General features: G+C 37.7%; 1 protein-coding gene across 2 annotated transcripts in view; it reads right to left on the reverse strand.

Annotated features, from left to right (window-relative positions):
• The window catches only part of Ano3 (anoctamin 3), a 247920-nt gene that overhangs the window by 31599 nt on the left and 188472 nt on the right, over positions 1–27849 (reverse strand). For both annotated transcript variants that reach the window (XM_036184793.1, XM_036184794.1), the window contains 3 exons: positions 3017–3099; positions 2486–2626; positions 1475–1639 (listed from right to left, as the gene is read on the reverse strand). In XM_036184793.1, the coding sequence (XP_036040686.1) occupies positions 1475–1639; positions 2486–2626; positions 3017–3099 (389 nt within the window). The remainder of the gene's footprint in view (positions 1–1474; positions 1640–2485; positions 2627–3016; positions 3100–27849) is intronic.

A 27849-nucleotide genomic window follows, 5' to 3' on the forward strand; every position in this document is an offset into this window, starting at 1 on the left:
GGTTTAGTCAGATTAAGAAATAAAAGAACCTTTTGTAAGGAACTTAGCTGAGGATAAATGTGGCTTAGAATGGGATGTGTACATAAGTGTACACATATTCTAGAAAAAACAGAATCCAAATTTTATATCATTTCTATGTAACATATACTATCTTTAATTTGTCATGTCTTATATGTTCAGATAAAGTTGCTTTTTATTGACAACAGCTCTTAAGAGCTAGCCCAAGCATCATGAGGCTATTTCATAGAGACATTCAATTATGAGTCAACACACACACATGTGATTTTTGAAACAAAGGTGTTCATTTTAAACATTATCACACAGTAACCTGACAGACTGATCATGTAGAGCCAAAGAAGATAAACTCCTACATCCAGCAAGGATTGACCTCCATGGGTGCAAAGGGGCTGAAGAGAAGGCAAACATACAGTTACTTGGGAAGAAGCACTGATCAGTCAGAATGGGCTCTTAGATGGCCAAGCTACAGCATCCTGAAAGCTCAGCATGTTTATTACATACAGTTGAACAGGGAGGCAGGTTTATCTGATGCCAGCAGGAGATCCTTTGTAGGATAGCACTCTTCAGGCTCTAAACAGCTTTGAGGAGAAAGCTTTGGTAGTCATTTTTGCACACACTATGGACATTTGTATTTGGACCAGGAGAGAAAGCTTTTCCATTTCCCTGAGCATAGCAACAAGGAGGCTTTGCTATTTCTGATGGGTCTGAAGCATTGAAGTGCTTGACTCAGCCATGCTCATTTCAACAACACATATTCATTAGGACTTAACTTGCTTCCTATCATAACCCACACTTTAAAAATTGTGATAGTGCCTCTCTCAAACACAAACACACAGAGAGAGGCAAAGAGAAAGAATGAATTATCTATAAAGAAAGTGAAAGGGTGATTCTGGGGCTTCACTCTGAGGTAGATTTTCTTGTATCTTTCCAATAAATTCTTTTACTAGAGGGCTGAATTTAAGTTTGATTTTTCTAATACAAACAATACCTCATTTGTTCCAAAAGTGCATAGCCCTTTCTCTAGCATATGCCAAATGGTGAAACTGAGGCCACAAATAGCCAGGGCTAAAATGGCACTGGGCAAGGAAGACAATACAATTGGCATTGGTTTTGATTTTTAAAAAATCCATTGCAGTCTCGGCATAGTGCCACATGCCTTTAATTCCAGCACTCAGGAGGCATAGGCAGGTGGAGATCTGTAAGTTTTAGTTCAGCCTAGTCTACACAGTGAGTCAAGACAGCCAGTGCTATGTAATGAGACCCTGTCTCAAAAACAAACAAACAAACAAAATCAGTGAATAAACCAAGGTGTATCAAATACTTCTTGTTAAAATGAGCTGTTTGTAACAGAAATATATATGTAAGTGCACACACACACATGCATTTCAACACTGAGGAAATGTAGTCTTTTCTCACAATCTTTGTGACTATTGAAAATGATGCCATAAACACTTACAAGATTCAGCAGCATGATGATTACGAAATTGATACAGACAGCAGCAGCAGATGTAGCGAACTGCCAGTGCTGCTTGATGAAATTCCACTTGAATGATGCAAACTGTTCCATGACAACCAGGCGGTACACAACAACTGCAAACACAGCTGTGATGACCAAGGAGATCTGCAGAGTAGGAGAGCAGAGAGGACACCTTGTCTTTGGTGTCAGTAAAAAGGACAAGCCAACCATACATTAATACTCCACACGTTGAAAGTATTTGTCTTTCTGGGGAAAAAATACATAAATTAGGTTGTCTACCTTAAGGAAGACTTAAAAAGCAATGCGAGATGTGAGCTCAGACACACAAGTGCTGTGAGGTGGTGGACTTTCAGTCAGCCAGACTGAAGCATCACATTTGCAAGTATACTTTAAAACACCATGCTCCATGTGATAAGCACACACTTTATCTGTTCCATTAAATGAATAAACAGTAACTCATTGCTACAGCATCTGTAAAGCCCTCAATTCAATCCCCAGCACCCAAAGGCTATATGTAAATAAAATAAATAATTAGGGAATAAACAAAATCAAAACAGAAATAAGAAGTATTCAAGCTGTGTTAGTATAGGAAATAGTTATCATATTAAAGTGCAAAATTCTGTCCCAAGCTCCTCTTTCAAATGGAGTGCTTGGTTTTAAGGAGACATTTCGCTTGTAGAGACTAATTCTCAGAATTTCTACTATATATTAGCTGTTCTTCCAATTAGTATTTATTTAAAGAGATGCTGAGATGCTCTAAGAAAATGTCACAAACTAGCTGTGGTTTCCAATTATAGGTGTCACACGCATGTGTGTGTGTGTGTATATGTGTGTGTGTGTGTGTGTGTGTGTGTGTGTGTGTGTGTGTGTGATACAGAAAAGAGTAATTTTCTTTTGCATTCTTAGGAGTACAAAAATGAGTTGGTATGCCAGACTATCCTTCTAAACCTGGAATCCCACAACATTCTCATACTGAAGACTATATTTTACCATGAAGAAAATTCCTGAGACAGACACAAGAAGACGTGTGACTTTGTCAGATGAAGGCTGGTGAGGCTCAGGTTTCCCTGTGATGGGGTTTATCACCTCCATTCTGTAATATTTTGCTTCAAACTGGGGGCGAAGTGTTTCCTATGAGAGAAACTAAGGTTACTTAAATAGCAAGAACACAAATTAAAAAAAAAAGAAATTTCCAAGAATTAATACAAACTTTTAAACTTAGCCTGCTTTTGTGTCATTTGCTGAAAGATACAACCTTTTAAAGAACAATGCTGCTTAAATTTCAAATAAAACCCTGGGTGTATTTTAATTAACACAATTTTCTATGCATCCACTCTAAGAAAACATTATATAAATGGTTTTAGCAATATATGCTTCATCCTTGACCCCTGTTACCTTCATGAAGTGAGGACTCTTTTCAGTGTGTTGTAATGATATGAATCTGCCCCTGATCTGTGCATTGAGGAGCTCTAAGCTTTATGATTTCCAGATTCCTTAATGCTTGCCTTCCTGATATCTTACCTCCTCTTCTTCCCATTCAATAAGATCCCAAGCATAGGTCAGTATACTTCTTCTTCTTTTCCAAAACTCAAGAAAGACTGTGGCTATAAAATATAACAACAATAATAATGACAATAATAATAATACAGTAATAATAATTCTCTGTCACAAACACACCACATTGTTTTTCTTCAGATTGGTATATTTTGTCATATAATTAAATTGTTTAAAGTGATTAAGTTGTTATTAAATAAATATTGGAATTTGCATTTCTATTATCCTCCTTTCTGGTCTTTGTATAATGCTGTCTATATGCATGCCTAAGGACAGGTGAATTTTAACACTGAAATTGATGATGTTTTTGTTAGCATGGTACACTGAAATGATGCTGGGAGAGGAAGTCAAGATTAGAGAGCTAAATGCTTTTGTCTTTTTTATACTTATTCAAAATTACCTCAAAACTTTAAATTTTCATCTACTAATGATAATCAAAACCTGACACTATTCTTCCAATAGCCAAGAGAAGTGGTGGAAACAAAGAGATAAAGTACAAGGCCATCCTAATGGAAAGGTGAGACAAGAGGTCAGAGATGGTTCTCGTGTGTGCTTGATTATGCACAAGCTGAAAGAGACCCAATGGGAAAAGTAAAGAAATGCCTCAATTATGTGATTTTTCTGCATAAAAGTATGTGAGAGACTGTGCCTGCACTTTACACCTTTGGGGATATTGTGACTCTAGCTAAGAGCTCAACTGTACATTCCTAAATGTTTAATGTACTACCTGTACAAGTATCCATCTATTTTCTGTTCTTGTATTTTGGTCAAGGCACTGTAACCTCAGAGATCATCATATCTAGCAGAAGAAGACACTGGTCTTCACAAATATAACTGTAAGAGTTATAATGAGGAAAATTTACAGTGTAATTAGCAAAATTCAATTTTAAGAAAAGTTTGGGTTGGTGAAGCAATGTCAGGTCTTTCAATGTGATTTCATTCTTTTCTTGACTTCAGTACCAAAGAATGGGAAAGGGAGACATTTTGAGATTTTTTTTATTATGACAATTTTATAATTAAAAATCAGAATATATATTAGCTATTAAATACCATATCCAGTTACTTTACATTACATTTTAATTTCATTTAAAATGTATAAAATTAATTTTTATGTATTATTAATTTTATTTAGGAGATAATTAATCATCTCCTAAAATTTTCAAGAAGATAATGAAAGTTATGGTTACTCAGATTTGAATACAGGGGCAATATAAGCCTGTGTCTATAATTGTAGAACCAGGAAGGGTTAGTGCTCTTCACTATGCAAGCCTGGCTGGTGCCTGAAGGTTCTCTTTGCCATTCCTGGACATCCCATAAATACTACGTACTGATTTCTTGCACAATCTTAAAAGAGTAGTAATGGCTAAAAGAGGCAACATCACCAGGCTTCATTGATTAAAAAACAAATGAGGTTTTCCCTCCACTGGTTCAGCTTTTACAATAACAGATTACAACCACTCTTACCAACAGAGGGATCTAAGACTTACAAGGGAAGTTGGATGGAAAGAAATGAGAGAGAGAGAGACAGACAGAGAGAGAAAGAGAGAGAATATGAATGAGGCACAGTTTTAATTAAGCAATGATAACATGCCATGACTTCTGGCCCAGAGCACTTTACATTTTTAATATGGACAATAACACAGAATGTTCAATCACATTTTAATTGACATTAGTCTCAGTCAAGGCTTACAGTTGAACTGTGTGAAATTGGCTCTTAATGTCCTTATTAGCATGCCTTGAACAAGAGACATTAACAGAAAATCTAAATAAAATAAAGGTCGTCTTTAACAATTGAAGTTTCAAAGTAACAAGGTTCAGGAACAGATACTGAATCTAGACAAGATGGCATTTTCATTGAACTCAATATTGAATTGGGCTGTGTATTAAAAGTCCATTCTCAGCAAGATACATTCATTTCATGCATGGCTTATTTATTGGAGCTCTCAAGTGAATCCATATTCTTACTTTTTAAATTTAATTAGAAAGAAACCTTCCAGAATAATTTAGTGTGCCAGGCAGAGAGGAAGGATGAAATTTACTACTTATAAATACCTACTAAACTTATTAATTAAATAAAACTCTAATTTGAAAAATTAAAACTGTCATTGCTTCTGGCAGTCAGACAAAGTGATAGATATAGTGTATTCTTTCTTTAATGAAGGAGTGTTTTTACAAGTTCTTATATACTACAAAAATAGTAATACTGTACTTAGTTTATGGATTTTTGATGTATGTAAATTATACCGTATTTTTATTTGTTTATTTTATTAATAATTTTTATTCATTTTACATACCAATCAAAGATCCCCCTCTTCTCTCCTCTTGCCTCTCCAGCCTCCCCCTCCCAACCCCCCCATTGCCCCCTACATAAAGGTAAGGTCTCCCATAGGAAGGTACATTTAGGAGAGGCAGGTCCAAGCCCCTCCCCCTGCCTCAAGGCTGTGCAAGGTGTCCCATCATAGGTAGTAGGCTTCAAAAAGCCTGCTCACGCACCAGGGATGGATTCTGATCCTACTGCCAGGGGGCCCTTTAAGCAGATCAAGCTACACAAGTGTCTCACCATGCAGAGAGCCTAGTCCAGTCCCATGCAGGCTTTACAACTGTTGATCTAAATTTCATGTTTATTTATTTTTTATTTAAAATATTTTTGTTCACTTTACATACCATTCCTAGTTCCCCCTCCACTTCATCCTCTTCTCCTGCCCTCCCCCTATTTACCCCCATACATTCCTCAGAGGGAGTAAGACCTCCCTTGGGTAGTCAACAAAGTCTGGCATACCAAGTTGAGGCAGGGCCTAGACCTTCCCCCCTGCATCAAGGCTGAGCAAGGTATCCCACCACAGGGAATGGGTTCCAAAAAGCCAGTTCCTGCACCTGGGATATTAAAATTGATTATGTATGATGTAATGTGATTTGGTCATGCAAGCCGAACTTCCTACTGCTAACCATAGGAGTTAAAATTGCTGTGACATCAAGAAATGCAAAACTGGGTGTTATTTATTTGTGACGCTATTTACCATGTGAAAGAAAACATGAGGTACAATAAAACTCACTATAAGAGTTTTATTAGGGAAGGGTAAAGAAGTGTGCAATAAGCCTACTAGAAGCAAACAGTGTGGGAAAAGGGGGCAGGAGAACAGGTGGAACCTGCTTTTATGGGTCCTCCGAGCATGCACATATGGGCTTATGTAGCGACACCATGCATACACACAGATTACTTGATCACACAGCACACAGATTATATAGGATGCAAGGCCCTAGGATGACTAAGAATTCTGCCTGCCTGATGGACAGTGCATTCATGGTCATGTAGCTGGGGAGTAGCTAGGAATTCTGACACTGGGGAATACCACAGGGTTGTTATGAGGACTAGGCATGATAGAGCACATCCCAGTCCCAGGACTAGGAGGCAGAGGCAGACATATCTCTGTGAGTTCTAGGCCAGCCTTTTCTATATGCAGTGAATTCTAGGCTAGCCAGGATTGCATGCTTTTTTTTTTTTTTTTTTAAAGGTAGAGGTTCTCTGTGTAGCCTTGGAGCCTGTCCTGGAACTCACTCTGTAGACTAGGTTGGCCTCAAACTCACAGAGATCTGCCTGCTTCTGCCTCCTGAGTGCTGGGATTAAAGACATGTGTTACTACTGCCCTGCTTTTTTTTTTTTTTAATTTTAATTTTGGAGTTTGTTTTCAATCATGGGTAGAGATCTCACTCTACTATCAACCTAGAATATCAAACAGAAGTAAGTAAATATTTTTTTTTCTTTTGAGACAGTTTCTATGTATGTTAGGCTAGCCTAGAGCTTTCCGTATTGCTCCAGCTAGCCTCAAAACACTGAATATCCTGCTTCAGTCTTCAGACTGCTGCTGGTAGAGACATGAATAAACATACACAGACAAAACTAATTAAGAAAAAGAACAAAGCAGATTAGATATATTACTTGTCTAGATCCTCGTAACAACAGTGTGGTCTTCCCCAGGCTTGCATTTTCTGATGTCACGGGAACTTTAACTCCTGTGGTTAAGCAGTAGGGAATTCATCTTGCATGACCATTCACATTACATAATCAGTTTTAAGTTGGCTATCAGCACAAATGAGAAGCACAGGGACTAGAAATAAACTGACAAGTAGGCTGAGCAAAAACAAACAGAACCCTGAGCAATTAGTTCCCTGGTACAACTATCTTATAGACGACTATAAGGTAACAGTGGTTTTGGATACAGTGGGGCAATTGCAGTGAATCCATAGCGGATGAGAAGAGGTATGTATACATGACCTCAGCAGGCTCAGGCCAAGACAAATGTCCAGCATGAAGCACAGAGGTGGGTTCTGGTAAGGAATGGAAGAAGCAGTGAGTGAGTGAAGTCCTGGGTGAACGCATTTTTGCATGAGCAAGGCCATGCAAGGTCCATGGTAAATTGGCAAAGACATTACTCATATAGACCAGGTTCAAGAGAGATGGCAAAGCTTTCCTCAGGAGTATGAGTATGAAGTTTTATGAGGGACTGATCAGTGTTTATGAGGGACTGATCAGTGTGTGCAAAGACTAGCAAATTACAGCTTCCTCCTCCTGGATGTTTATAGCCTGAGATTACTAACATACAGAGACCTCAGCTAACACTTCCCTATGTACTGTACCAAACAGTCACGAGGTTCTGGGCTGGGTGGTAGTGATTGGAGAACCCCACCTAATATCAGCTTCTTTGTATGTGTGTCTCTGTGAATACCCTTTCTTCATTCCTTTGCTGGCACTAGTCAGCATTTCAGGACCCAAGCCCAGAGGGAAATGATGGGCACCCACCCTTAACTAAGAGATGATTGACCATTGAGAATTTCTAGGAGAATGGAAGTCAGTTTCTGTTAAGAGTGTACCTGATACGTTGAGCACTCTCCAGTGGAAGGCCCCACATCAGTCTGTAAGGGCTACAAAAATTGGATTTGATGGGATTAAAAAAATAAATAAATAAACCTGAGTGGGTACAAAAGGGTGTGGGTCTGGGAGGAGTTTGGGAAAAGGTTAAATCATACTAAACCACATAGCACAAAATTCACAAAGACCTAAATAATATTCTTAATTAAAAAATGAATTATTTGGAGAGAGACCAGCTTCTTTTCATTCTATTGAATTGCCTTGTCCAATCTTGGTGTGAAGGCTTTTGCCTTGTCTTATTGTGTCTTCTATTTTGTCATGTTTGGTTGCTGTCGCTTAGAGGTTTGTATTTTTCTAAAGGGAAATGGGGGGAGGGGAATCTGAGGAAGAGAGGAGGCATTCATGAGAGAAGAATCTATTTTCACTAAAAATAAATAGGTAAAAATAACGGCTTGCTCTTTAAAAAAAGTGAAGATTTGACTTACTGGTTTACATATTGCCTAACATCATCCCAGAGTAAAAAGCCAATTTCAAATGATGGGTGTGGAAGATGGAAACACAGTTAATGCTTTTCTTTTCTCAGAGATAATAGGATTCTTTCCCCCTGGTTCCAACACATCTCTCTGCCAGTCTTTCCTTATGTAGCCCAGGTTAGCCTAGAACTCATGATCTTTTGTCCGGACTTGGGATTATTGATATGCATCACCACTTCCAGAGAGAATTCCATTCTCACTAGAAGGAATAGGATGCAGAAGGAGGTTGAACTGGCATCTAGTTGAGCCTTGAGTACAAGGCATGGGGTGCCATGGATCCAGCACTCCAAAGACCCATTTGACAAATAATGAAAGTGTTTGGGTGGGAGCTCCACCTCAACCCCTGGCACCCTGGCATCCCTATACCCAAAGAGTCTGGAATGTTTGGAAGGAGTCTGGTGGAAGATCCACCTCAACTCCCCTCCCCATATCCTTCCCTAAACCTACCCCTTCAAAGCCCACCAAATACACCTCCTCCCCAAACCCACCCCTTTGAAGCCTGTCAAACATAGCTCCTCCCCAAGAGAGGCTCAAGACCACAACCACAGGGTATATAAGCAACATCTCAGAAAAAAAGATAGGTGGTTCTTCCAGTCTGGCATCCCTGTCTTCTTTCTACAGGGTGGGGAATTGCCTGGGAGCACTTTGCCCATTAAACCTGGGCTTTCTAATTTGGTCTGATTCGGTTTGCTGAGTCAGCAGAGAGGGCTTCAGGAGGCCTAAACCTTATCAGAAAGCAGCAAAGACATTTTAGTTATTTCCTGGTAATCAATGGAGGGAAGCTTGGCATGCACAGTTTACTTTGTGGTCCTGCATGATTATCCAGTCTCTGAAGGAAGCAAGGGATGAAAGAACACAGGAGTGTTAATGACAAAGGCCCAGACAGGGTTTAGAAGATAGGACTGTGGGACATTGAGAGATATAGAAATTGGAACTGGGCAGATTTATTGTGCTTAGCATCTTATAGTCTGAAAAAATTTAATGCTCCAACTGTGCCTCAGGCCATTTGCTTTAATAATACCTCTGGGAACAACCACGTAAGTTTAATTGTATTGTTTGAGACAGGGTCTCACTATATACCTCTAGCTGCCTTGGAACTCACTATGTAGACTAGACTGGTCAGGACTCACTGTGTAGATCAGGCTGGCCTTGAAATTAGAAATTCAGAAATTAGTTTGCTTCTGCCTCCCAGGTGCTGGGATTAAAGGTGTGTGCCACCACACCTGGCTATGCATTATTTATTTTTTCAAAGCTCCTAAAGTTTTCTAATATGCAGTGAAAGTTGCACACCATCTTCTAGGTAAAACAGTTATACTGATAAAGAAATGAAACTGAAATCAACGTCACACTTCTTGACATAGTAGAACCTCAGCTCCAAAGCTGTTGGCCAAACTGACGTGAATAATGACTAACATTTTGTCTCAGTTTGTACCTATATAAGAAGCATTTAAGGATCATGTAATGCATACAGCTCTTAACAAAATCTCTAATGCTCAATCTCACAATTATTAACAAAAGTCTGCATGTCATCTATTATACATGATGTGTTCTACACAGCAGTAACGATTATTGACTAGATTAGAAATTTGGGATTTTTAAAGTGGAAGTGAACTGTGGAAGTTAGCTTACTTCTCACATTACTACCTTTCTACCCTGGGAATCATCCCTCCATGTTACTGGGTAGAATTGAGAATTAAGATGCTGATAGGTGAGAATGGAGAGCTGAGAGCAAGTAATAATCGTGACACCATTGTGAAATAAGTGTCCTGGAGGTGTGAGGAAACAGAAAAATGAGAAGAAATCAAATCACATGGAACTCACAGGAGGGAGCCCGGAGTACAAAGACAAGACAGTGGCCCCAAATGAACACGACAACAGAAGAGAGGCAGTGAAGAAGAGAAAGAGTTCACTAAAACTTACTCATTAAAAATAAAAATGCCTTAAGATAAAAAGTGTATGAAGTGAAGCCATTGTTAATTTTTAAGAGAGGAAAAAAATGTCCATGCAGGGACAGACATGGGACAGTTCAGAAGTAGAATTGCATATAAGCATGTGTGTGCATAGATGTATGAGACATAGTACTATTATGAATATGTAATACTCAAAGAACATGTATTATTAATAGTAATTGTCTGGTAGAAGTAGATCATAGAGTGCATGCATGTTCTGCAGAGTACAGACATGTATAGAGGAGCATGCTATGGTCACATTCTTTCTCTACAGAGGAACACAGATTTATGTTCACCATTAGTAAGGGACCAGGCACAGACTGCTCATGGTTCCTCATTTAGAGTGAGTAGCTAGGGAACAGAATCACAGGGTCATGTAAAGGAGGTTAGGGGCTGATGTGGTTGGTGTCAAGTTATTTGTTTATACAGAAGTCACAAAATAGAAGGTCTATCGTGATTGAGACCTTCCTGACCCTCTCTGTAAGGCCAACAAACCTGTAAAAGAACTCATTGGATTCTTTTCCATTTCTTAATCCATTCCTGTGTGTATATGTGTGTGTGTGTGTGTGTGTGTGTGTGTGTGTGTGTGTGTGTGTGTGTACACATGTATGTGGTTGTGCATACCTGTACATATTCATGCAGAGGCCAGCAGAGGATATTGGGTCACTCTCTGCCTTATGCCTTATTTCTTTGAGAAAATGTCTCTCTGAATTTGGACCTAGGCTGGCAGCCAGAAGACCCCAGTGATCTTCCTGTCTCTGTACCTCTCCCAACCCCCCTCCACCACAGAGCGCAAAGGGAAGGTTATGGGTACATGTGTGACCAGGTCCAGCTTTTTACATATCTGCTCAGGTCTGAGTCAGATCTAACCTATGTGCAGCACACATCCTTACCGCTAAGCTATCTCTCCAGGCCCTGACCTTCTTACCTGTTTTCGATGCTAAATGGTCTATAAAGGTTGTTAAAATGACTTGAGCTTCCAGGATTTTGGCTGTCACACCTTGTCTTGTGCTATTTGCATTATTCCAGGCTTTCACATTATGCTACATGGAATTTCACTGGGATAGAGGGAAGACTCAGTCACTGACCAGAGACTCCCTCTTTCCTTGTCTGTTTCATGGTGTCAAGTATCAAGTTCTATTTTATTTTGGAAAGAAAAATCTACAACTACTTTACTACATTTCTAAGGGGAAAGGTGTTTTGAAATGGCAGAGAAAAAAGATGAAGTCCAATTCCAAATGATGGTAAATATGTCTGTACCTGGAGGACAAAATGAAATTCCAGGTATTGTGTTCATCAAAAGAGATAAAGCCTTGGAGCCTTCTCTGTGGAAAGCCCATCTGAAGCAGGCTGATTTAGAGCAACAGACTGCCAGTTTGGATCTCACCCAAATGCAACTGAAGACCTACCTTTATTCTTAGGATTTATTTTCGGTAATATGTTTTCCCTGTGCAGTATTGCGACACCATTACACACAGGATAGAATTAGAGACCTTGTAGAGCAGGTTCTACACTTAGAAAAAAGGGCCATGAATATGGTACGCTTCCATGAGGGTACATTCCTGTCTGTTTTCAAGCTAACATCTTATTGGAATGCAATAATGGCCTAAAGATGGCTTCTGGTCTGGAAAGCCTGTGAAAGAAGAATGTGTGTGAAGGGAAGATCTGAAGGCTGATCTCAGCCCTGCCTACTCCAGAGAAACATACCTGGGACTAGTCTAGACTTGCTAGTTTTAGTTCAAACTCTCTCTCTAACTTCACATTTAGTGTCTCCCCGACCCACTCCCATCCTCTCTTATTCTCTAATATTAAGTAAGAGAGAAGATACTAAAGTAGTCAGTCTTGCTAAGTTCTGGAACTATCTACAAGTTTCTGAAATCATTAACTGCTATTTTTTCTACCTCTTAGGAAAATCCACAAAGAAATAAAAAGCAGGAGGCTGAAGGATGAGGGTCACTGAAGCCCATGATTTGATTTGAGCAGATATGAGGTGAGACGAGAGAGCAGGAATGGCGGAGGAGGGGAGATAAAGGAGAGATGGTAGAAGGGACTGGAGGAAGAACTGTCACTATACTCTTGACTGGCAAAGACACCCAAGGATTTGAGCTTGATTCTCACTCTCTTCCACGGCAGAAGTAGAGAAGCAGTTTCAGCAAGTTATCCTCTGATCTCCACATACATTCCTTGGCATGGGTGCAAAAGCATACACACACACACACACACACACACACACACACACACACACTCACACTAAATTAATTAACTAAATGTAATAAAAATTTAAAAATAAAACTAAGAAATCTTCTGTGACTTAATTTGATTCGGGAATTTCTATATGAAATAGATATTGTAGTACTACTAATTCAAATTGAGATGGGTATTCACATTTCAGTTACTAAAATATTAAATGTACCTATACAAATATAAACATGGCAGCTTTTTACCTTTGATTCTTTGTAATAGATATCATATTTTAAGAGAGAGAGAGAGAGAGAGAGAGAGAGAGAGAGAGAGAGAGAGAGAAAGAGAGCACATATATATGCACATGAGCAGATACATACAGGACCAAAGAGAATGTTTGATACCCTGAAACTGGAGTTATAGGCAGTTGTAAGTTACTGCATGTGGCTGCTGGGAACTGAGGTTTCCCCATAGAGCAGCAAGAGCTGCTAACTGCTGAGCCATCTCAGCCCCTACAGTGCATTCTTACTAAATAAGTAAAATATGGTTAAGTATGAGGCTGCATTTCCTTATGTTCCTTTCTCACTTTACCTTTCATCTATTGGATATAGTTTCTGGTTAATTTTGACATTTTTCATTCCTAATGTAATACCAAGCAAAAATAACCTGATCAAGTCTTTTGTTGAAATCTAGTTATACAGGGTTTTGTGCCAAATGAATTACACGTGTAGAGAAGCACACATAGTCATCGCTGTCACATTAATAGACAGCAACTATCGACATAGCCACTCACGTATATTGCTTAAGCAGTGTATTTAAGACTTGTATCTTAATGATGCTCAAAGGAGTGATCACAGCAGCTGTTAATTTAGAAAGAAAAAAGAGACATGATTTAAGCTTTCCATCTCCATCTATTGCTAATATCTGGAATAGCTGTGCCTCCCAGAAAACTGCTCAAAAATCAGATTCTTCATTTTTCCTGATTGACAGATGTCAGCAACCTAAACATTATTAAGTATTTACTTTTTCTACCTTTAAGCTTTTGTCTGGGTCTGGATGCAGTAACATAGAACATAGTGAGAAACATAGGAAATGCCACAAAAAAAATTTACTAACATCTTTTTCATAACAAACACCATAAAATATACCTTAATCAAAGTGTCTCTTTAGAATACCTATGAATGGTAGTGCACTGGGCAAAAAGCATGGGTTAAATTAGGAATCTTCTGGGCTTAAATGATGTCTGTATTCCTTTCTGAATGTATGATCTTGGGTAAATTTTAAAAAATAGTGAATTTCCATTTTGGAACTTAAAATGAGACTAATAAATAGACTTCATAATGGTTTCTGGAAAATAAAGTTATAGGTAGCTTGTCAGTGGTCTTTTTCTGTGTAATGGACTTAAAGGGTATACTAAATTCTAATTACCGTTTTTAAACTGCTAGTTGTTACACATAGGAGAATTTGTAGGCGAAGACTTTGGTTTCCAATCCATACCTATATTTCACATTTTCCGCTTCTTGATATAAAACTAAGAACATGCAATTTTTCAAGCAATAATTGATTTGCTCATAGTTTGCTGTGGGTAACATAGCTAATATCTTGACTTTCTTCAAATAGGGGATGGAAGAGTGGCCCTGAGTGTTTCTGACAGCCGACAATAGGATATGCTTAGTTTGTGCTTAGGAAGGAACACATATGTGCTATTCAGGCACTTTCACATTTGCCCAATTATTTCAAACTGTGCTCATGCAGCAAGGGAACCTAAGGAATGTTGTTGGCATTCCTATGTTGAGTCTCTCAGGAGCCGTGCCAGGGCTTGTGTGGTGATCTGCATATCCTCCATGAAGCTCAGCATGGACAAAAAGAGAAATTAGTTTTGAAATGTAGTGAGCTTCAAATGATGGAATTTATAACAATCTTAAAAAATTGCATGTACATTCAGCATTATAAAGCTAAATATATTTTTTCACTATCAATAAACAAAATGATATTGACTTAGGCAATCTGGAGGAAAGGAAAAGTATAATTCTATCTAGTGTTGTTGAGTTATGTTACTGACTGTTCCGTAAAGAGCAATATTTAAAAAAAAATATATGGTCAGAAAAATCAAGATCAAAAGCATCCCAGAGAAGTATCAAGGCGTGAACTGATAAAATGAGATCTCTATACTCTGCTTTGCTGTATATTCTCCTGGAGCCTTTGCCACGTGTGGTTTCCTTATTCTTTTCACTTAAGAAAATTGAGATAGCATCTCACTTATTACCCTGTTTGTTTTGGGTAACAGACCTAAATGATCCATCTTGTTTCAGTCCCCTGATTGCTGGGGAATTATTTAGATGCAGATTTCCATGCAGTGTTTCCTTTCTCCTTACTTTTGTGCCTAATTTTGTGCTTGTATGTCTTGTTTTCTATTCTTTAAATAGGTCTTCAAAGATTTTATTCCCTTTCTTACAAATAACTAAAATGCATTAAAAACACATGGGGGTAATGATGGCCCATAACTATTTTCCAGTACTGAGGATGAGACAGGAAAGTCATTAGTTCAAGACCAGCCTGGGCTACATAAGGAGTCCTTGTTTCTCTACCAAAACACATACAAAAATTCCCTGTATTAAGTGGACCTGCTACTCTATTACATGCTGTGCATATTTACTCATGAAGCCTTTGCCACTGTCTTATTTGTAAGAAGTTACTTTACAGGTAAGCACATTAAAGCTCAGAAAGTATAGCAAGTTTGTTCAGAATGAACTTGACTCAAGTTGCTCTGATGCCTGAGAACCTGTTACTAATTTGAACTCCAGTTTTAAAGGAAGTGGTTCATGATATCTCTATGTGTCACTCTTTCAGGATTCTTTCCTGATTGAGCACAGAAATATCCTTTATTTGTAGCTAAGAACCTCTAAGAAAGGAGTTTAATTAAAAACCATGTGTTTTTTCAATGTACTTTACAAAAGTTTTAGGTTCTTACAGTCTTTCAATTGATGAAAGGACCACTTGGCATTGTTATGTGGTGCCTGTGAACTTGATTTCAAAAACCTTTCTGGGTCCTGAATAATTGAGTCATGAAGCCTACCAATTTCCCTCTTTAGGGTGCACATTGGCTGTGTGGCTTCCTGAAACCTTTGCTATCCTAAGTTATAGCTCAGTGGTGAGAACTCTCAATAAAAATTCTGTGTGATGTTGTAGCAGAGGTGATTTATCTATGACACTTTTTTTCCAAGTAGAAATAAGTGACTTTTTTCTTCATGAGTTTCTGATTATCTTGCCTTAGGGATTTAAGAAGTTTGAATAAATCACAAGGGTCTGTTCCTAAGAGTGCTACAGCAAGTCCCAGCAGTATTCATCTGTCATCTTCCCTGCTTTATTAAATTTATGCCTGACTGTAACTTCAGCTAATACAATAGATCCATATAGAGTGAATGTTTGATCAATTTGGCAAGGGTTACCAAAAGACACTAGACTCTACAATAAAATTAGGGTTTAAAGGAAGAAAGCTTGGATAATTGTGAATTATCCATGGTGCCTGTGCACAAAAGAACATTATGCATTTACCGCAGAGAGCAATGTAATTTTACAACATAAAAAGCTACTCTTCCAGATTCTAGAGACCCTTAAATACTAAGGAAGTGTTTCACTTTGGAATTCTTAAGTCAGCTGGTGTCCAGAGAATGCTTAGACCTTTCCATATAATCATAATGCTCTACTCTCACTGTCTTCTTATCACCAATCACAACTGGCACATTAGAGTAAATATCATTGTTCAACTTAACCCTGCACCTGTTAATTACTTCAAGGAGCTCCAGATTTCCAAATCACCGCCCAACTCCCTAGTGTTCCTTCCTCCAGTGAAAGAGGATTGCTCTTCTAAAAAGCCATCTTCTCACCTCCTACATCATGCTTGCTGCCCCCTCTGTCACTGTAGCTAAGTATTTTCTGCTTCCTTACATTCTTGCTCTAACTGTCACTTGGCACTCCCCTGAATCCCCACTTTCCATGAAATGCTCTTAGCTGATGGCTGTCTCTAACATCAATAATAAATGAAGATGAGCTGCTGAATTTTTTTGCTCCTCATTGTGACCCAGGACCATTTTATCTCCTTCCAATAGTCACACGTTTGAATATTCATTATTGATTCATACTTCCTTCTGCCTCTTAGTGTTGATTTCTTCTACTCCCTGGAGACACTCATTCTACTTCTCTAGATGATTTTTAACTCATGGCTTAGAATAAATCTGGCCAACCAGTCTCCCAAAATAACTCATAAATTACAGTACACAGAGGCAATTGTTCCAGTACCCTGACTTCTGTGTTCTTTGATCTGGATTACCCAAGCTGCTTTGATTCATAATGCCCTCTCAGGACATGCTTTTGATAATGTTAAGCACACCATGATCTTAAGTCACTGTATCCACCAGTCCAATTTATTATTTATAAACTCCAACTATCTGTTTTTTAGATATATTCTATTTTTATTTACTTATTATTTATTTGTTTGTCTGTCTATATTGCATGCCATGTGCTTTCAAATGTCTATGGAGGCCAAAAGATTGCCAGAAAGATGTGAGAGGTTTGACACAGAGGCTGGGAAGTGATCTCAGGTCCTTTAGAAGAACATAAATCACCCACTAAGCCATCTCTCCAGTCCTCAACAATTTCTTGATCCAGACTTTTAACTATTGATCCTATCACAAGTCTACCATCCTTTCTTCCCCTTTGTCATAATTTCTCTCTCTCTCTCTTCTTCCTCTCTCTCCTTATTCCTTCCACTTGTTTTTCTTTCTCCTCTTCGTCCTCTTACTTCTTTTTCTACATCTATCTGTACTCATGCAAATTGACATGATCAGGAAAACACAGCTTTATACTGAGTGACTTGCTTAAGTTAATGGTCATTAACTGTGCATGGTCATCACTAGCTGCCATGTTATAATACTTTCTCTTTTCCCATTTAATATGTATCACCTATATTTCTGTCACTGGTAAGAACTTTGTTGTTCATCTTAATATTAAATATGAAGCAATAAGAAGAAAGTATTCTCCCAATCATTGCTGGAGATGTCTTTCTATATGCGGTGAATGTGTTGCTCTGATTGATTGATAAACAAAACACTTGATTGGCCAGAAGCCAGGCAGGCAGTATAGTACAGGCAGGATAAGCAGAGAGGAGAATTCTGGGAGGAGGAAGGCTGAGTCAGGAGATGCTGCCAGCCGCTGCTGCCATGAGAAGCAAGATGTAAGGATACTGGTAAGCCATGAGCCATGTGGCAAGATGTAGATTTAAAGAAATGGGTTAATTTGAGATATAAAAACTAGAGAGCAAGAAGCCTGCCACGACCATACAGTTTATAAGTAACATAAGTCTCTGTGTGTTTACTTGGGTCTGAGCAGCTGCAGGAGCTGGGTGGACACAGAAAATCTCCAACTACAAATCATATCTGTCCTTTTAGATACAGTTGTGCCCATATCTTCTGCATTCTCAGAACAGAAGACTGATACATTCCTTACTAAGGTCAGTGTCTGTGACTGATCACCCTCCCCTAATTAACTGCTAGAGGAAACAACACAGGACTGTATGTACAAACACAAATATGTCCAAGGAATAGCTTCCTTTGTTTGAGAATGGTCTCATGTAGTCCAGTCTGGCCTTGAACTTGTAAGTAGCTGAGGATGACCATGAACTCCTGTTTTTCCTGCCTCAACCTTCAAGTGCTGGGCTTACGTGTATGTGCCACTGGATCCAGGCAAAGCATAACCTTAAATGAAAAGTGAAGCATTCAGTTTCAGATCTGAATGAGTCAACAATAGGAAATGTATTCTAGGTAGAATACAGTGAATTTAAAGATGTTTTATTCATTCACTTGATTTTAATTATCACTGAGGTTAAATGTGTTGTTTACTTGAATATCCATTCACTCAATTATTTATTAATTGATACTTTGTTGAGCATTTTTTCTAAGCCAGTCCTTACATTATAAACCTAATCCAGTTCTGTGGACAAAAACTGATGGAAACAGACCAAATACCTGCTTACTTGAGTTGATCTGCTATTATAGCAACATAATAAAACACATTCACACACACACACACACACACACACACACACACACACGATATAAAGTATTATGTAGGTCAACAAATGCTATGGGAAAGATATAAGGGAGGTGATAAGATATGTTAAAAAAGGGAGGGTTACAGTTTTATAAAAAGTGTGATCAGAGAAAGTCTCCCTATAGGAAAATGGAATCAATTAAGTATCAATAGTTCACTCATATTTTGTTCAATGAGTATTATTAACTAATTCCTATGCCAAGAGATATACACAAATTCAGAATAATTCAGTACAAGTGTTTGAACCCTTGGTTGGTTTCATTTTAAGTTCTATCCCTGGCTATGCTAAGCTTCAAGTTCTGACATCTCAAAAATAAAAATGATCATGCTTGTCATTAAGTGGGCCTAGTTGATCTCTTCTTTCCCTACTTTGAAGTCATTGACTCCCCATAGGCAACTAGGGAGTAGGAGTTACTTTCTCTGTTTTACAAATGAGAGGGCAACTTTAGAAATATGACTATACACAGTTATGAAATGAGTAAGCTGCAAAATCAGGACTTGATAAAGGAACTATGACTCAGTGGCTAAACTTGCCTCACCACGCACACAGCTGCCTTGTTGAGTGTGAGAACTGAGAACTCTGCCAGAGTGAGCATAAGATGTCTTATACTGAATGAGCAGGCAGTGGGGCTGTATAATGGATTGCTATTCCATTAACATAGTCAGAGCATGGCCTTGTTAATAGAGGGAACACTAAGAAAGAAATTGATTGTTAAGTGCTTATCAAACAGTAGCCCACAATCATTTTCTACCTTTTGTTTACAGAAATTGAAGGGTAGATAATCAGACACAGTGGGCAATGTGTCAGGCCTTATACTATATAGAAAAATAACCAATAAACTGTTTTTGAATAGCTGAATACCTTGAAGCAATGTTGGGTATCATTTTTCATAATGATTCTTTACTCATTGTACCCCTGGAAAATGAAATTTTAGTAAGCTCTTATTTTCTTTGCAAATTTAATAGTTTATTTTGTCTTTAAATCTGTCTCCATTCTACCATTGTCTTAGAAAATTATTATGTATTTACTTTGGAAAATATTTATTAATTATGTTGTCCTGTTTCTTTAAAGCGACATTAAAAATGCAGAATTTCTTTTTCTTCTGGTCATTTATATCTTACTTTAGACAACCTGATAGAATGTATCATACAATTAATAAAATAAAATACACTCTCAAATTTAATATTCAAAATAACTATATAATACATCCAGCATTAACTATATAATACAAATTTTATTACAACTACATCTCATCAGGATCAGTACTTTGTTCTTTAGTTGGCTTAGTTACCCATGCTGCCCTATTGCTTATATTAGAATGCAGTGGGTTTGTGTCACTATCAACTATACTTTACTTTTTTGTGACTAACATACTGAGAGGATCTGTTCACAAAGTAATGGGACAGATTTTGTTACAGTAGTATCACTTTTTTGAACTATTGGTTGAAATAAATGCCAAAGATGAATAGAGAATCTATCACATAAAGTTAATTCTAGTGGCTTATCAACTTCACAACTTTCCTTAGCATACTTATGTATGTATGCATGCAAGGATGTGTTATTGAATATGTATGTGTATCTAAAAGAGTGTATGATTCTAGAACAGCCTTAAGTGAGATTATGAGCTACAGGGATTTGCTTTCAGATTCTTAATCTATAGGAATATGTGTTCGTATTAAATTTGACTTTAAGATCAGGAAGAAGTATTTCTTCCCAGTGTGGATTGTAAGTCTTAACTAATGAACAACAAAATAGTTTGAATTTACATTGGGCAAGTACAAAATGTATATAAACACTGCAAAACGTATCATCTCATCTGATTTGACTATTGAAATTGTCAGTAATTGCTCTTTGGTTGAGATTCTCAGGAGGAACTAGCCTTACCTAGATGCTTGTATCTTGTGAGAATTTTTTGGAGATATCTATCATGTATCTATTTATCATCTATCTATCTATCTATCTATCTATCATCTATCTATCATCTATCCATCCATCCATCTATCTATCATCTATCCATCTGTCTATTTATCAATCTAAGCTATCCACATGTAGCTTCACGTGAATAAAAATTTTCTGGTTACTACCAAATAAACTGAATAACAACCGAGGCATTCAATTAATATATGTTTTTCAGTTTTTGGTGTATTTCTAGATGCGCTCATGATGGGTGTTTAAATAGGACTTGTCCTAAACATGCATTCTAATCAGATGGTTATGGCTGTAGGAAGGCAATGATGGTAAACGTACTAAGCTCTCAGCTAACATCTTCAGGAAAAAGATCAGGATAGCTTTGACCTCAGGGCAACAAAAGGAGAGAGTTGGAGCACAAGTGCTTTGCAATGTTCCTGCCTGTCATCAGCTATATAATTACTATGGTGAAGTCAGGAAGAGGTAATGATATTCCTACACACACCTAGGAGAATATCTAGGGATAGCATATACCCAATGTTGTTAGTCTATACTCAGTTCCCTAAGTTCAGACAGAGAATATTCCCATCTTCAGTAAATTCTTTACCTAGCAACTTGATAATCTGAAGATAACCAATTGAACTCTTTTTAGCCATCACTCAGCAACCAGTTGTTTGAGTGAGTTTAACTTGTTTTTCTTCATGCCAATGTAGACACAGCTTAAATAGCCTTTGAATGAAAACTTTTAAGAGTTTAATTTCTAATCTAACTCTGGGCCAGCCTTTGGGGTGCAGAAAATTTAAAACTATAGAATTACCTCATTCTTTCCTGAAACCAATTAAGTGAGCGGATTCTGTACATTCAACTCCAACCTTCAGCTCATGCATTTTAGCTGAAGTTTCATTTACCCCTTCAGCAGATAGAAATCTAACTGTACAACAGAAATGAATTGTAAACCTCAGGTATATTAAGCAGGACAGATTTATACTAGTCCCCAAATACTGAAGTTAAGGATATCCTACATTTAAATTTCTCCCTTTGATAAGACATGGAAGGGGCCAAAAGGAAGCAAAACAATTCATTATTAATTCAATTATTTAATTCAGTTTGACCCAGGCATTTTAGAAATCTTCTAGATCCTAACATGAGAGTAAAAGCAAAAAAAAAAAAAAACAAAGGGTGGAAGCTACTTGATCAAGGAGGCTCCCAGGTCATTCTCACACAGGCCCCAGTGACTCTCTGATGCCTGGAAAATCAGCAAGAACTCCAATTTAGTACTGGGGTTTATTTCTAAAGTAACCCTCCATAGCAGTCTCAAGGACCCCAATAACCATTCTTTGACTTTGTGTAAGTTAAGTGTGACTTTCTGTAATACCAGTTTCAGTGTGTCTCAGGTAAGTCCCTCACACCTGACCCCTATGAATTTTTCACATTCAGGTTTAAGGTAACAGAGGGCCACTGCAGAGAAGGACTGAAGGACTTGTTTATAAGGAGGAATTAATTTGGGCCTAGCATACAGAAGTAGGTGTGGAGCATGACTCACTCAGGTTTTTGTACCTGCAAAGAGGTAGCCAGCATGTTTCAAAAGTTCTTAATACACCAGAGGATGCTACCAATCCACTCCCCCTCAAGAAATAAACAATCCCCCTTTTGCTAGCATTGCAGAGAACGAGCCTATCTCAAAATCTGACAAAGCAACCTATGAAAACTAGAGGGTTGGGCCTTTTTTCAGACCTGAGTGAGGTGATATCCTATTGCTTACAGCTGAGAGGCAGGTCAGTCAGGTTCTTGGCTGCTCTATTACACAAGCAAGATACTGCCAGCCAGCCAGCCAGTCAGCCAGTCAGCCCCACCTAATTTTGTGTCTCTTGCATCTGCCTGTGTCCTGCTCAATGCCACATTGTCACACTTAACCCACCTTCTCTTTCAAGCGGTGAGGACTCATTCCAGCTAGAACAACTTGATATTTTCTTTCCCATCTGTAAACACCTGTTACTTCTGAAGGTAAGTGTGTGCCTGTTGGGATTCATTTTCTCCCTCCCTCTGTCTTTCTCTCCCCTTCTCTTTCTCTTTCCCTCTCCTTCCTTTATCAAGGAGAATCACCGTGACCTCACCTTTGACAGAACAAGCAAGCAAGTAGCTACAGAGACTCTGGTATAAACAGGCCATTGTCTCCTTAGTTAATTACCTTCTCAGTGAACATTTGCACTGTTAAATGAGTTAGTTTTAGGAAGTACGGCCCGAGTTGGTAACTGACCAAACTAGAACAAGAGTTCAGTGAAAATACTGTTTTAAATGTGTATCTCAAACACAGGGCTTCATCAAGTCAAGCCTCGGCAAAGCTATCAAAATGTTTAAGGTGGACTGGAGGCAAGAACATAATTTGAATAGCCTTCAAATAGGCATTTAGGCTTAAAGTCTTATTTTTAAGAATAATACTGGGTTTTTTTTTTTTTTTTTTGTGGGGGGATATCATTATATGCAGTGAATTAGCAGCTTCCATACATCTTTTTCAATGGTGTTCTTAACTAAAAAATTGAAAACTATACATTTCATTATTTTAATCTAGCATGTTAAGTATACATGTCTGGCATTCCTAGAAATTTTAGAAGGCTAAGTCACTCATAGGAAACCTCCTGTGGAATGAGGGTTTTGATAGGGTTTGTGAAAGGCATTTTCAGCTTGTGGTACTTTGAAGTTTTTTTTTTTTTTTTTTTTTAAGATTTCCTGTTGACCTACTTTCTCTTTGATCCATAGAAGCTGTTTCTAAAGACAGTGGAATGTGAGAGAAGTCTAACCCCTCATGCTTGGGAGTTTGGATCCAGAATATTTCTTTTGGAGACACATTCTTTCTAAGCTTTGTAGTCGTCAATCTATTTTTTCACAGTCGTGAAATTCATGACTGGACTCCCAAGTTAACAGGCAAGATGCTATCCTCTTTATTTTTTCCAAGATTTATGTATATCTAAGTCTTTTAATAGAATGATAGTAGAAATCTTGGAGAATTTCTTTCAAGAAAAAAATCACTCATTGATTCTTATTTTTCAAATAAAAGTGAAACAGTAATTATAATGAATATTCTCAGGTAAAAGTAGAATTCTGACTTCTCATGTTTTCAAATCTTTATGTAGTTATGTCTTAGAACATAATTTCTTGTTTTTGTTAACCTGGCTCTAAAGAACATACTTAACACTAGCCAAAATTGCAAAGGCTACTTTGAATAACACCAACTACTTAAGTCCCACCTGGAATATTAGCTACATGGATGACTGAACTTTTTATGACAAAACTAAACAAAATAAATAAACCCTTCCACATAGGGAAGTTAAGGCCTGTGACAAGAAACAATCAAAAGCAACTGGGAAAAGTGGGATGGATGGTCTGTAACCCTCAGGTATTCACCACAGGGACTCAACATTATATGATAACTTCCAAAGACTTGAACTAATACTATTATTGAAAATTCTTCTTCTGATTGAGTTAAGAATGAATACCATACTTTTGCTGGAATGAGTTTACAGCTAGACACAGCCAGGGTACCTCCTTATTTTTAAGAGTTGGTAGAAATAGTATGACTCAGTTACAAAGGGAAGGTTTGGCAGTTTAATGGCATTATACAATTATGAGCAATCAAAATGAAGCAAAGCAGGAGGGTTTGTCTCCATGAATATGTTTGTCTCTTCTCCTGGTATTTCCAACCTCTCCATGGAGATTTACCCATAGAAAGCCACCTTTTAGTGCTAAGACCCAAGAAAGGGAATACAACAGTGTTCATTCTCCCTGTAGAAGAATTACTTAAAAATTGAAATTTACTCTTTGAAATCACATTTTAAGTGTTGTTAAATACAAAGAGCAGTAAAAAATTCACTTTCTAGACATTTGGAATCTCGACTTAAGGTATACAGATTGGCTCTGAATCATGTTCCCTTTCTGCTCCACATATGACAATTCTATCCTTAGTTTTTAAAGTTTATGATGATCACACATCTGTTTCTGATACATTTCCTAAATTCTTTTACATGTTATACCCCCAGTATTACTCTCACCCAAGTGCAAGAAGAGGCAAAAAGACCAGGGAGGAATAAGCTACTTAGTAATCCTGGTTTGTTTTCTCTCTCTGAACATTTCATTTTGCAGTTGGTCACTTTCTTCTCACTCCACAGGACATCTGGCTGGTAGATGAACTTAGGCAAACTCAAGCATGCCACTTATAAGCCAGCATAATTAATTTCAGCTTAATATATTGCATTGATACACCACATCATTTAAATGCTTGAAACCTATATATGGGGAGAGGTTCAAAGAAAAATGAAAGAGGGAAAATAGAAATTTGATCGACTGTCCTCTGTAGGTTTCATACCGTCCTCATCATTAGCTCTTACTGTTCACAGTGTACACTGTTTAATTCGGATGGGTCCAAGCTAAACTGAGTCACATTGTCCTTGCTTCTGCAAACTGTCAAAGCTAGAGTTCTGAATACCTAATAGCTTAGATTTTGGGCTTCTTCTATCCCTTTAAGATTAGAGGTATCAAAGACATGTTATGTGGTTACCCTAGAAGCCAGGGAGGAGAAGCAAAATTATCTCCTGATACAAATGTCAGACTTAGAGGCCTAAACCAGTCTTTGCAATACTCAATTAACTTTACCTTGTATTCAGGCATAATATCTGTTCCTCTCTTCCTTTATTTTAAACCTTTTCCCAGGAGATAAGTTATAGGTAGTAACAGTGCTTTGGCTTATTTGGGGTATTGATACCCAAGGTTTTCAGGTTACACTCCAAAGTGAGGCAAAGGAATGAGAGATGCCCTGGGTAGTTCAATGTCACAGGTGAGGTGAAGCTGGCACAATAAAGCTCACTTTGTTGGCAGGAGATATAAGGATTCTCATTACAGGAAGGGAGTAAAAGCTCCAGGCTAAGTTCCTCTTGTAAAACTAAAAGAAAATTAGAACAGCTAAGGCCCTTACCCTGCCTCTGGTGACCATATTCTTAGGAAAAGAAAATAAGGAAAATGACTAAATAGAATAAAAACCAATTGGCATAATAATGATAAAAAGAGTAACCGAGTACAAGGCCTAAAGCAGGACACAGGCGGCTGATGGAAAGAAAGACAACTGTGTGTGCTGTGATCTAAACAGATTTCACTGGAGAAAACTACCTCTGAAATATACATGTAGCTACACCAAGCTAAACTACATAAGGCTCTCACTGAATGGAATATTGATAAGCTACAGGTCTAGGGAAAATGCACTTATGTTTTATTCATGAGGATCATACAAGAAACCATACATAAAATTGTTAGAGTTTTTTATGTTAAGACAAAAGTACACTCATCATGTTTGAGAAGCACTTAGGCTAGAAGGACCTGTGTTTGCAGCATTTTTAGTATGGCTTAAACCCTTCAATTTAGAAACTGTATTTAAAATGATGGTGGGAAGGTCTGCACAGACAGAATGCACTAAGTTGTATGTTCCTTTGTAATTGCTCTACAGAGTACAGTTGGCCCTGCACATTCATGGGCGGTGTGTCCACACATGTAAGCAAAGGTAAATTGAAATAGTTCAGAAGAAAGGCTTGCATTTGAACATGGGCAAATGTTTTCCTGTCATTGTTTCTTAAACTTGCTAGCATTTCCACTATTTATCTATTTTCTCTGGTATTCTAAGTATTTTAGAAGCATATGAAGTATATAGGAAGATGGAACTATGTAATATGTCAGTACTTAAGCCACACTCCATAAAAAGACTTTACCAGCTGCAGATATCCATGTTTTTAGAAGACTCTAAATCCAGTTCACTCCAGTTACTGAGCAACAATCCCACACATTAGATTTACTCAAGTATGCCAAGATTTATTCTACCCCTATATTTGATTCACCAATGTGAGTCCTTGAATACATAGTTAACACTCTTTATGTCTACATTATTTGTGGTTATAAATTATTTACAGTGACAAATCTTGTTCTAATTGCTGTGTAAGAATTCAATGGAAAAAAGTATAAAATTTCTAATATATAATAAGTCTACAATTAATCACACAATTTCCTGATTATATTAACAATTTTAGGACTGAAACCACTTATATTGATATTTACCAAAAAGGAAATAAAATATAAGGAGTTGGGGATTTTTGGTTGTGAGCCTAGCCTTTAATGGCTGAGCCATCTCTCCATCCCAAAATATAAGGAAATGGTATTACCACAAATGTAAATACTTCTGTAATTCCTGTCTGGAAACAGTATGAGGAGCAAATAAGAACCCTTTAAGTGAACAGTACCCTCTTCCCACAGGTATCCATCCACAATCTTTTGTCTTTTAACAGAGAGTTGTGCCTGTTTTGAATTTATATATATGAGATTACACTATATGCCTAGATTTTTAAGCTTTGCATTATGTTGATGATAATCATCCAGTATGTTGCATAAAACTGTAAGATGCTAATTTTCAGCATATGAATAGGCCAGGATTTGTAGTTCAATCTGTTGCTGGTGGATTTTAGCCAGACACTCATAAGTAATGTGCCTATGAATATTTCCACATGCCTACCTGCTTTATATTTTAAGAAGACTTTTCTTAAGTGATTAGAACAGGGATGGAAAATGTTTCATCCCAGTGAAACCTTTGGAATGCAAAACCTCAGGGTGATTTCTGAAGGCTTTTGATGAGACAGTATATCAGCATATAATGCAGATGTTTTTAACTTGCAACAGATCATTGGGTGGAAGGTGAGAGCAGTAGATATAATCTAATTATAATCAGAGGAGTATGGAGGCTCTCTAAACCCTATTTTAAAAAAACAGTAATATTGGCAGTGAAAATTCAGGGAAAGTCCTTAAAAATTGCAGGCAAGGGGCTGAAGACATTGCTCAGTGGTTAAGATCACTGGCTGCTCTTCTAGTGAATCTGGGTTTGATTCTCAGAATCCACAGGGCAATTCACAGCTATAATTCCAGTTCCATCATACTTGATACCCTCTTTTGATATCTATGGTGCCTGACATGCACGTGGTACACATACATGCATTTAGGCAAACTCTCATGCACATAAAATAAAAAATAAACCTAAAAAAAAACCTTGCAGGCAACATAAATCCTAAAATTTAGCAATTGAACTTTCTTCATTTTCCTGAGTCGAGTTAGAATGTTTTAGTGAAAATCTGAAGAGCATCAAATCAATTTTCAGACTTTATTGTTTGATGAGATTGTTTGTCATGGAATCTTATATTATTCTATGCTGGCCTTGAACTATGTAACTG

The sequence above is a fragment of the Onychomys torridus genome, chromosome 4 (genome assembly GCF_903995425.1).
Source record: "Onychomys torridus chromosome 4, mOncTor1.1, whole genome shotgun sequence".
NCBI lineage: Eukaryota > Metazoa > Chordata > Mammalia > Rodentia > Cricetidae > Onychomys > Onychomys torridus.